Below are 11313 nucleotides of genomic sequence, written 5' to 3'. Positions count from 1 at the left end.
CATGGTTCTTGTCAGTCACTGAACACTCCTGTGCAGAGTGATTGGGCTTTATCTCCTCCATGGAAGTGAAACAGCTGGGTCTGATGCAGGACCTGATGGGGGGAGCAGGTGTAACAATGCTGGTAACGACCAAACAGCTGCTTCCACTAATCTGCTGCAAGGGGAGTTGGGGGTCTCTGCTATGCCATGCTGTGGTGTTAGGATAAGCTAGGTAGTGACCAGATTCCTCAAGTGACTGTAATTCCTGGTCTTGTGTTTTGCAGACTGTCTCAGGGCTAGGTCCTGTGTGTTCAGCACCCGGTGTAATGCTTGGAGGTAAGTGCTATCAAGGTTGTGTGGAGTTGTGCTTTGGGTGATGGCCAAAGGCTCTTTAGCCAGAGTCTGTGTGAGCCAGGAGAACAAAAGTGTTTTGTCTTGGTCAGTGATTATTTTTGGCTCTTGATGGAGTTAAAATGTTATCCCATGAAGGTTCACTTTGCCTCTTCAGTTCCTGGAGAGAATTTCCAGGGGGATCCTGTGAATGTCTTGCTTGTAAACCTCCTCTCTTCCTGCCCTGCTCCCTGCCAGCACCTCCCCAAGTAATACCTTGCTTGCTTTTTTAATCTCTGCTGCTTGTCTATGAGCAATGGTTGGCTGCTTTGGCCCAAATTGTCTGAAAGATGCCCATATCGACAGACATTGAGGGAGAGGTGGCTCAAATTGCACAGAAGTTTGCATGGGGTGTTGGGTTATGTCGGGCTATGTCTCTGCCCTGGTGAACAATGGTACAAGGCAAGCAAGGTTTCACGTGCAGGATGGCGTTGCAGATCAAGGACTATGCACGGTATAGATGGGTCTGGGATGCTGTCAGTGCAACAAGTTTCACCCATGGTGATATAAGAGATTTGAAGATACATATGTCTGGCTGAGAGTGCCACAAAATGGGGCTGCAAAGGCGCCTGTAATGTGTATAATGATGTTTAAGTTGAGGCTGCCCTTACTGAGGAGGAATCTTGCGTAGTGGTATATGTAACTAGGGAATTGGAATACAGGCACATGTTAAAGATGACTGCAATTTTATGCCTTAGGAATCAGTAATTTTGAAGGAACATCCTTAATTCCTTCCACAGCAATCCAAAATATGGGTGTTTAGTTCCCATTTGTCACCGGCATTTCTCTGATCTTTGCCTAGCTACGCTCATAAAGTGCCTCCAAGTATGTTTACAGAGATGTTTACTCTCCAAAGCCTTCAGGCTGATCATTCTGAAACTACCTAAGGAACGTACCTGTCAACTTGGCTGGAAAAATACTCTCTCTATGTAAAAGACTAAGAGCTGCTCTGTAACGCTGCTTGCAGTCTTCACCAAAATTCTGAGTCTGGATTGAAATATTTCCTTCAACTCTTATTTTTTATTTGTGTAATACTTCATATATTATATAGAAACATTAAGTTAAAGCCGTTATACTCAATGTTAAAAGCTCAGATTTAAAGACGTTACATCTGGAATGTCATGTCAAATTCTAACCAATTTGTCAACAGAGGTAAGGTATTTTTACTTTGCGAGCCAGTAAAGAATGGCAGAATGATGTTGGTAGTTGTTTTAGACATCCAGGAGAAAACCAGAAGTGTTAAGATAGCAACATCTTCCTCTGGAACTGCAGTTAATCTGATTCAAATATAGCCACAAGTAAGAACTGCATCTTAGTCGTCTTTCTGAAAAGATAGTAGAGAGAGAAATGGCGACATTCTTCATTCAGCTGTACAAATACACTGAGTGTCAGTTCTGTATAATTCAGAATACCAAGTGTGTAAATATAACTATTTTAACACACTGGCTTCTAGATTGTTCAGAGCAAAACGTTTTCCTTACATGGTGATGAGTAGTTTGTCTCCCTTACCACCGTAAAAGCCTTTATCTTCTGTGCTGCTGTTCTGCTAGTCCTAGTAGCATTGTTAACAGAGAGCCAGGAGCATTCAGAGGATATATTGGCAAAAATAGTCTGACAGCACTGGCTGCACAGAAGTTCAGCTGTTTATTGTAGCTGTTGAGATGCATCCATTCAATAAATATAAATAATTTGGAGAACATGCAGTTCTAAAAATGGTATGTGTATTGTGTTGACGAGGAACAGTCCAGAAGGTTGATCCAGGTGACTAACACTTTAAAACTAGTTTATGTTTCTGAACCGAAACACCTCTGTAGCTTTAGAACTTGCATGGTGAACCAAGCGGTTTTGGCCTGTATTATTTTTTTCATTTGGAATTACATCAATTATAACATCAAGCTTTTTTTTTTTATTATTTTTTTTAATGAAATGGGAAGGGGATGTTTACATATTTTGGCATTTTGGGACCATTTGATGTGCTGCATTAGAGCTGCACAGCTGAGCATCCACAAGTTGTGTATTTCTTCGCGTAGTATGTTTTGTTCATATAAATGATAAAAGTTCAGCAATGTAAAGCACTGTGCCTTGCCTTCCTTCTAGGGAAAGCCTAAAATGTCTTGCCAAGCTCTAGCTTTTCCATCCCACCTCTTCTTTTTTCCAGAATTTATTTTCTTTTCCTTTGTAATGAACTACACAGTTGTACGGAGGAGGAAAGTACTGCTGGCAGAAAGGCTTGCTCGAGATGTAGACACAGCAGGCAAACACCTTGTAGCCCTTTGGCTGAGCATCAACACACCATTAATAAGCAGGCAGCTTGAAAACTCAGCAATAGCAGAGCCTTTGTTCCAAAAAAGAGAGACAGCTTTGATCTGGCCATCGCCTTACTTGGAATTGCCCTGTTGTTATACATAGCAGAGCGTTCACGTTTAATTGGTCATCATACTTAATCTTGGTCCCCCTTTATATAGGGGTAGTACAAAAGAGGAATTCCCAAAGTACATGTTAGTTGTAGATAACCCCCAGCATGTTTGTTTTGGAGGAAGAGCAAAGGAAGGAAACTGACTTTTTTTTGGTTTTATTTTTTTTTAACTTTTTTTTTCCTCTCCTCATCTAGAGCAAATGGAAATAGCACAAAATGATGACAGATCATCCAAGGTAACTCTGAGCTGTTTGTGTGCGGTTCTGCTCTACCCTGTATATGGTCTATTCTTGTTGTTCCTGCTGTGTCACCTGGGACAGGTTTTAATATAACTATGTCTTGGAATGCTTGTTACTGCATCTGGAGATGAGAAAACTCTCGTCTCCCCTCAGCAACCTCTGTGGGTAACAATAAACAGGTACAATGTGCCCTCCAGGCAACACAGGTTAGAGGGAGGGAGAGGGAGAAGTCAGATGAACCTAACATGCCAGTATCATTCAGATGGCTGTGAATGAAAGTATTTCCGTGACTCCTTACACAAGCTATCGAGTACAAGCATTACTTAAAAAGTAACTGTCGTTACTATAAGAGTATTACAAGCATGCAAGTTTCAATGGTCCCAAAGGGCAAACTGCTAAGATTTTTCAGTACAAACCTCAATGCTATTTTCAAAGACCTGTTTTCAAATCTTTACTAATTACCGTGAAATACACGGCTTGTAGTATGCCTGTTGGTAATTAGTCTGGGACTCTTCCCTCTTGTGGGTCCTTTAGTGAAACCGGAGTATGGTGTTTATGCCAGTAGGGTTTTCTGCTGTGGCAATGACTGTGAAGTGACTGAACACTGGATTAAGACCTTGAATGAGTTGGGCATGAACAGCAAGCAGGGAAGGACTCCATTAGCAGTAAGTATCTGGGAGCCTAATTTAACAAAATGTTTTGTTTCCACATTAGATGCACATTTGATGTGTTTTCTCCTCCCTTTTGATCAAGGGTGTTGTGTTTGGACTTGAGCCAGTGACTTGTCTATACACGGAGTTATCCTAGAATAATTACTCAGGAAAAAGGAGCCTGGATTAACTCCATGGGAGCAGAGTATTGTTCCAGAAGGAGTTATTTGGAGTACCAACATATTTGAGTGCTCTGTCTCAATTGCTCTTTTCTCACTTTCTCTGGAATCTCCTGAGTGAGAAAAGAAGCTTCTCTCTTCATGTTCTGGATGTCAATAGAAAAGAACAATGATAATGTCATGCTGCTTGGCACTTGTGAGGTTTTAAAGGCTTGAATCTTCTTCCCTAAACCAAAGCACTAAACCAAGATTCTGTTAAAAAACAGACCAAACCCTCTCTCTTGGGTGGATGAAGTGAGCTAAGGTATGCTAGCAAATACCCTTCTGGAGTTACGGGTGCAATAGGCATGAGATAAAAAGATCTGGGCTCCAAACCCACATGTTGTTTTGAAACCATTAAAAGGTAGGGGTAAGGAATTCTCAGATGTGTTCAGAGATAGGAAATGCTGGAGAGGCTCATGTAGTCTTGGGACTTCTGCCCTCATGTGCTGTCTTGAAAAGTCCGGAAAACAGAGATACATATGCACTGGTTTGGGGTTTTTCTTCTTTTTTTCTCACGGCTGTGTTGTTTGGGGTATACAGGGGGTCACGCCGGCCGCATCACCCAGACAGTACGCTGTATCAGTACGCAGACAGCTGCCAGCTCTTACCGTGCCCCGTGGGGGGATCTCTGCCCTTTTTCCCCTCGGGCTACGGCCCAGCCCTCACCTGCGCCCGTGCCCGGCCCCCGGCCCCGCTTTGTTTTCGGACCCGAACACAGAGCGCCCCGCGGCCGGGCGCGCAGGGGCCGGGGGCCAGCCCCGGGGCACTGTGCGCCGGGCGGGGGCCGGGCAGCCCGCGGAGGGCGGAGTGGGGCTGGGCTGGGCTGGGGCGGGCCGGGCTGGGCTGGGCTGGGCTCCGTCGCGGCAGAGCGGGCGCCCTCAGCGCGGGGAGCGGCGGCGCTCGGCAGCAGGTTCCTGCGGCCGGCGAGAGCAGATGGCGGCCGCGCTCCTCCTGTACCTGCCCCTCCTGCCGGCGCTGGCCGGCGCCTTCAACCTGGACACGGACGGCGTGATCAGCCGGCGCGGGGAGCCGGGCAGCCTCTTCGGCTTTTCCCTGGCCATGCACCGGCAGCTGCAGCCGCAGGAGAAACGGCTGTAAGTACTGCCGCGCCGCGCCTGGCCCCGTCCCGGGCCGCCCGCGGGGACCCTCCTCCCTCCCTCCCTCCCGCCGCCGGGGAGCTCCTGCGGGCTGCGGCCGACAGCCCCCCCCGGGGTCCCGCTGGCGGCGGGGAGGGAATCGGAGCCGGGGAAAGGGGGGCTCGGAGGGGCGGGCGGCACCTGCCGCGGCCCGCGGGCTGCTGCGGCCCCGCAGGCCGCCCGGAGGCAGCGTGCGGCGGGCGGAGCGGGGGGGACGTGCCGGGGAGCGAGGTGCCGCCCCGCCCTCCTCGGTGGCCTGCGGGGGGCCTGGGCGGAGGAGGGGGGAGAGAGCAACAGCCCCGCGGGGAAACTTCCCGGCCCAGCCGCGGCAGCGGTGTCCTGCGTGGGTCCCCCCGGGGGGAGCACGGGGAGGCTGGAGCATGGGGCGGGCTCCCGCGGCAGCGCTGACCTGCGCCGCCCGTGCTCCGGGGCTGAGGGTGCCTGTCCAGGCTCTCGGGTTTGTTCTCCGTGTGCGTACCCCCGCTCGGGTAGCGCTGGGGCTGCTGTTCAAGACGGAACCCGCCCGGGGTGCAGGTGCGAGGTGGTAAAGGAAGACGGGAAATACAAATCGGTGTTGGTGGCACATGGGTGGAAACCAGGAGCTGCTTTTGGGAAATTCGGAAAGCACGGCGCCTTTGTATCTCTTCAGGGTCCTTGCCTCTTCGTGACCATATGAGGGCATTGCCCTGCCCCACCTACCCCGTAGCACTAGATGGAAGTGTGCTTGTCTCAGGCATTGTTATCAAATAGATGTGTCTTCCCCAAATGTTTATTTTTAATTAAAGGGAAGACAAGCCCATAATTCATACAGTGTTAATGGGAGAAGGAAGCTGGAAAGAAGTTGTATCCTTTATACAGTTAGCTGGTAAACTTAAAAAGTCCTGTAGCCCCTTTTTGCTAACACTCGCCTTCTGTTGGTTTCATCAAAATTACAGCGTGTAAAGCAGTATAAATCTCAAATGCCCGCATTCATTCTTCCATCTAGTAGACTAAATGGCTCACGGTATCCTGAAGAATGAAATAGAAATCTGTGAGGTTCTTTTCAGAACCTCAGAAGCCTTTACCTTAATTCTTGATGAGATTACTCTTACATTGGTCTCAGTTCGAAGAAAGCAGTGCCCGAAGCTTGTTAGTTTCCCACTGTACTGTCATGCTGGTAGAATGAGTGTGTCAGAGTACGCAGACAGCCAATTAGGAGAAGTCAGTAGAAACACAAGTGCGGTCACAGTATTCAGGCTAGTCTGAAATATTTGGCTGAAATGCTTCAGAGATGACTACTGTGAAAGTTCTGTATTGTATGTATAGCAAACGCTTCCTCAGGCAATCCAGATCTGGGGACAGAGCAGAGCCAGATGCTATCTGCTTTGACGTGGCTTTCTGAATCCAGGCTTTCATGAGAAGCAAGTGTCTCTATCAGACACAGAACCAGACTAGAGAAACTGTGCTTTATGGTGTTGTGCAGTTCTGGTGTCTTGACCGTTTTTAAAATGTATTCATGAGTTTTAGCATAAAGAATTTGAGTGTTACCCTGGGTAGCTGGTGGGTAGTGCCCTTGGAATGAAACCATTTGCGTCACACAGGCGTGTTATAGTCACTTTGAGCATCGTTTTTCCATCTGTAAGAGTAGTAGTGTATGGCTGTAAGAGCACAAGACGTTAACCATGCTGAACTGAAACTATCTTTCATAGGGACAGAGGTGTGTTTGGCTCATTTTGTGTAAGTTCTGTCTCATGAAACAGACAGGGGTTTTGAAGGGGAAACTCGAAGTGAACTTCCCATATTAGGCTGCCTATTTATATTAGATAAAAATGAGTGACACTGAACTAATACCAAATGATCTGTGTGGCCTGTTCCATGGAAACCATGTGCAGTTTCTGAATAGCTTGACTCTTTGTAAGTGGAACAATGTCTGCTGTCCAGATACTGGTGACAGTGAAAAGTTATGGGAATTGAGGTCATGTCATATCTGTACTGCCAAAGTGGATTTATGTACAGCTATCTCTTAGTTAGACAGAAGTATTTGTTTTACCCATTCTTCTTGAATGGATGCTAACTTAAAGGCTCAGTTACAGTCTGAGTGTGAGCACTGTTAAGTAGTTGCCAAAAGCACACAAGCCCCATTTCATCATTGAACTTAATGAAAAATTATACTTGGGTGCTCATCTGGCAGCAACCCCCATTCCGAAAACCCTGCCAACCTGAGTGCCCCTGTACCTCTCCAGCATGTTACAGCAGGCATGTGCAAGATCAGTCAGTCCTTGGGGAAAATGAGCAAATGAGAGAAGGTGAAAGACATGAATTCTACTCAAGGGCTGTTTTAGTCTGTGGCTTAGAGCAAGGCTTGGTAAAGCAAACTAAATGATGTATAATTTTTCTTGTGTCTCACTTAAGTGGTTTTTAAGTGAAATGGTTTCCTCTTCCTTACACTGGATAATTCAGTGTTAAGCATTACAAAAATCCTCTCTAAAAACGAGGGTGGAGAATGCCTAGGAAGTGTGACAAATAAAGGTACAGCTGGAATAGCCTTAGTTTAAACATGGTATTTGCTTTGGATTACCTTTTCCCTTAGTCACAGGATACTGTGGATTGTATATTAGCTTTGAATGACAATCTTTTCATTTATTAGCATTAACTACTAATGCCACGTGTTTGCTAGCAACAAATTACTTAACTCCTATGGGTACTTAATTCCCTATGGGTACTGTATGGGTAGATGACTGTTCAACTGGTGCCAAGTGTAAGGCTATGGATTAGTAACAGGATTTTGTTTTTCTTTGTGAGTGTCTTCATGTGAGAAAAGTTGGAATGTTTGTCAGTTGGAGAGGAGAACTATTAATTCACAGTGACTGAAAGTGGACTGCTAAAGGCATGTGGGTGTGAAAGACAGCCGAGCACAATCTTCATGTGCATCAGGGGAGCATTAACGTTGGCAGTATTAAGTGCAGCTTGCCTGAATTTCTGTGTACAGTTCTGGTTCACTGTCAAGCACAGTAAATCAGGTAGTAGAAAAGCCTAATGGAGCTCTAAGAGAGCTGGGCTTACTGCCCTGGGTAAGATTGCTCTGCCTTTAATCTGTCAGTATGACAGAAATAAGAGGAGTTCTGGTTCTGTGAGGGGATGGCAGCCTGTTTTGTTGGCAAACTGCAAAAAGATTTGTAACTTGGAGGGGCCTTAGGCTCTGTGACAGTGTAGCTGTATGAGTCATGTGGTTAAAGCTTAAGTAGTCCTGTGATTGAGAATGTGAGTGTAGCTAGATTTGTAAATGGGGACTGTGCTCCCTATATACATATTAGCTACTAGATATTATAAATACATTATGATTATAATAAAGATATTATTACTAGCTATTCCTTTATATATAATGAGTGTAGTTACATGTATAGTTTTATAGTATATAATATCTATATAAATTATATGCATGTATACCTACTCCAAGTAAGATGTCCAACATGTCCGTTCCAGTTCTTTTTAGTTGTAATTCACTCTAATCTTGAATTAGAACACAAGCCCCAGTTGGTGTTTAACTGTTACTGGCAAGTAATTCTCATACTATTTTCAGTGTAAGTATGGAGCTGAATTCATGTAGGCTTCTTGGTATTTAAGGCGAAAAGGATGAAATTGTAGTAATCAACATTAAAGATCTAATCATCAGCTGAAAAGCTGTATGGTTGAAAGTCGTGGATAGGCACTTTATGTCAAGACTGCACTGCCCATTAGCAGCCATAAAGTTCTAAAAATTGCAGTATCTTACTGTAACTTTTGCTTGTGACAGATTTTGCTGATACTGCATGTGTCTGCTGGGAGCTGTTATATCAATACATAACAAAGTTGCCTTAGGTCAGCAGGACTGCTGACATTGCTGTACTGCCGCAGTGCATCCTTAGTGGTATCGAGCTTCTGTGTTGCCCGAGGTCTTGTGCTCACAGACACTTTGCTCAAGCAACAAAAGAGATGGATTATGGTGGTCTGTAATGGAAAATGACAATTTCTGCTTGCAGAGGTGGTGTAGTGTAATTCAAGCTTCAGGTAGTTAAGGAGTCTGTGTTTGAGATCGATGTCCTGTGGCAAAGGTTAGAATCAAATTAAGCTGGGAAGGAGGGAGGAGTAGTTCAAAAGTTTCCCTGTAGTGGGAAGTAGAAAGAATTTTGAAAAGGAGAGGATACATCATACTAACATCCTGGGTGAGAGAAATGGGAAGATTAAATCTACATCGCATAAGGGGGAAGAATGTGGAATTTCTGTAGGTGGAGTCAAACTGCAGAAGGCAAGCTTTTTCCCAGTGCTGTTTGCGTTGTGCTGTGGGCAGAGACAAAGCTGGCACGTTTGCAAGTGAGGTGCCCAAAAAATGGGGAGCTCCCATATGTCACTGTCTGACTCCCATTTTTGCAGGTGGAAAAGGAAGAGGTCAATGTTGTTGTCGTTTTCCTCAAAGGAACAGGAAAGAATTGTGCACTTAGTCCTGCAGAGCTCTACCAAGGCAAGAAACGGAGCACTGGGCTGATACACACCAGGAAGTTAACTCTAGTGTAACCACTTCCGTCAGTGTAGAGAAAGGAGCAGAGTCTGCAAGCAAGGCATGTGAAATCACAGGTCATATGGCAAAAATGTGCTTCTGACAGGCCAGTTTAGTCCAGGTGGCTCTGAAAAGGCTGTGTCAGGAAAGATATGATATGGTACAGTCCTCTGTTGGCTGTGTGAGTTCACAGGTTCAACTTCACTGCCATGTTAACTGGTGTGACAGACGTTCATAGCGTAAAGCTGGCCTTCCCACATGATGTGGGAAGCCTCTTATCCCAGTCCTCCATCCCCGTGAGAAACTTGCTCTGAAAGAGGTCATGTGCTTTTCAGGTAAGGTTTTGGTTTTTCTAAAGTTACCTGTAAGTATGAAGAATCTTAAATAACCCTGTGGAAGATGTGTTATTTTTCTCATGCTGGTGTTGAGAATTAACAAAATTCATTGCTGTGCCTAGTGGGACCCTTCATGAATAAGGACTGTATCGTATGCCTTCTGTCTGCAGTGGTGGTAAATAGCCTGATGTGCAGGCTACAGCTTTGAGTAACAGCCTAGGCTGTCAGCTTCAATTACAGCTCATAAAATTGTTCTGCTCTTACTGGAAGATGCTTGTACCTGATACAACTCCTTGGTTTCGTAGCTTTTTATTTTTACTTATGCTGAGCCTGATTGATGTATCAGTTTCTAATGTAAGAGGTACCATGTCTTTGGTGGGGTTACTAGAGCACAATATTTACAGGTGGAGACGATGACAGCTTTAGAAGCATTTTGGCTTAGGCTTTCTTTCTTATTTTTAAATGTCTCATTAGATGTGAATGGGAATTTGTGGAGGCACAAATTCCTCTTCAGGCTGTGCATTTGGAAAGACAAGGGTGTTCTGTAAACTGCTACTCTGTGTAAAATGCAGACCTGCCAGGCTGTTCAAAGAGCATTAGAATGTTAAGTGATAGCTCAGTTAACCAAAATTGCTTCGAGTTTCTCTAGTTCAAGTCTTTTGTAGTCACCCCTTTCTAAAAGGATAGAATTTATACCAGGTAGTTCCTATTACATCATATTAGGATATAAATCAACCCTGATGAACACAGCATATGCTAGGCCAGTGAGCTCTACTGTGGCCAAAGTATTAGAAATATCTTGGAAAGGGAGAAACTAAATCTTGCATCCTCTAAGACTAGTAGGGTTAAAAAAGTGCAACCGGAACAAAGTAGCACAGTGCAGAGAACAGACCTTGATCTCAGGAAGGAGAAAGGCTTTTTGTCTTACTAAAGTGAATGAAAACTAATGTACTGCACAAATATGAGTTAAGGACAAAGGAAAAGCATTCCTCTTGACAAGTTGTGTTTTTTAGCAGGGGCTGTGGGTCCTGACAGTTCTGCTTAATGATGCCCGAAGACTGGGCAGAAATCATGTGTGGAAAGACCAGCAACTATTCTCTTGCTTTTCAAACCAAGCTGATGTAGACACAAACAGATGGGTAAAGTAGATGTGTCTGTGTGCATGTCTGATGTAAAGCCTTCAATGAAACTATCCATTGTGTACTCCATTGTGAAAAGCACTTGCAGTCATTAACAGGGTTTGCTCTAAATACTGGGGGGGAGAAGTCATCCTATACCATCCTACTCTGACATATATTTCAGTTTGAGAGCTACATTTGTAAGTTGGATGGCCTAAATTGTGTTTGAAGAGCATAGACCATTACGTACAGAACCTGAGGTGGGAGTGAGCTGGAGAAGCATTTCTTTATGTAGTACCTTTGATGCAATGTGAGG

At 45.1% G+C, this 11313-nt stretch overlaps 1 protein-coding gene across 4 annotated transcripts in view; it reads left to right on the top strand.

Moving 5' to 3' along the window:
- The first annotated feature begins 226 nt into the window (after positions 1-226).
- Positions 227-11313, top strand: part of ITGA6 (integrin subunit alpha 6) — a 49673-nt gene continuing 38586 nt past the window's right edge. For 2 of the 4 annotated variants that reach the window (XM_065670369.1, XM_065670370.1), the window contains exon 1: positions 4745-4989. In XM_065670369.1, coding sequence (XP_065526441.1) covers positions 4829-4989 — 161 coding nt within the window. In that variant the 5' untranslated portion in view covers positions 4745-4828. Of the gene's footprint in view, positions 316-2980; positions 3022-4744; positions 4990-11313 lie in introns of those variants that run through there. The other 2 variants (XM_065670371.1, XM_065670373.1) reach the window with 2 other exon arrangements.

This window comes from Lathamus discolor, chromosome 3 (genome assembly GCF_037157495.1).
Source record: "Lathamus discolor isolate bLatDis1 chromosome 3, bLatDis1.hap1, whole genome shotgun sequence".
Taxonomy (NCBI): domain Eukaryota; kingdom Metazoa; phylum Chordata; class Aves; order Psittaciformes; family Psittacidae; genus Lathamus; species Lathamus discolor.
Note: the sequence above shows the minus strand (reverse complement) of the source record. Positions and strands in the feature narration are given on the sequence as shown.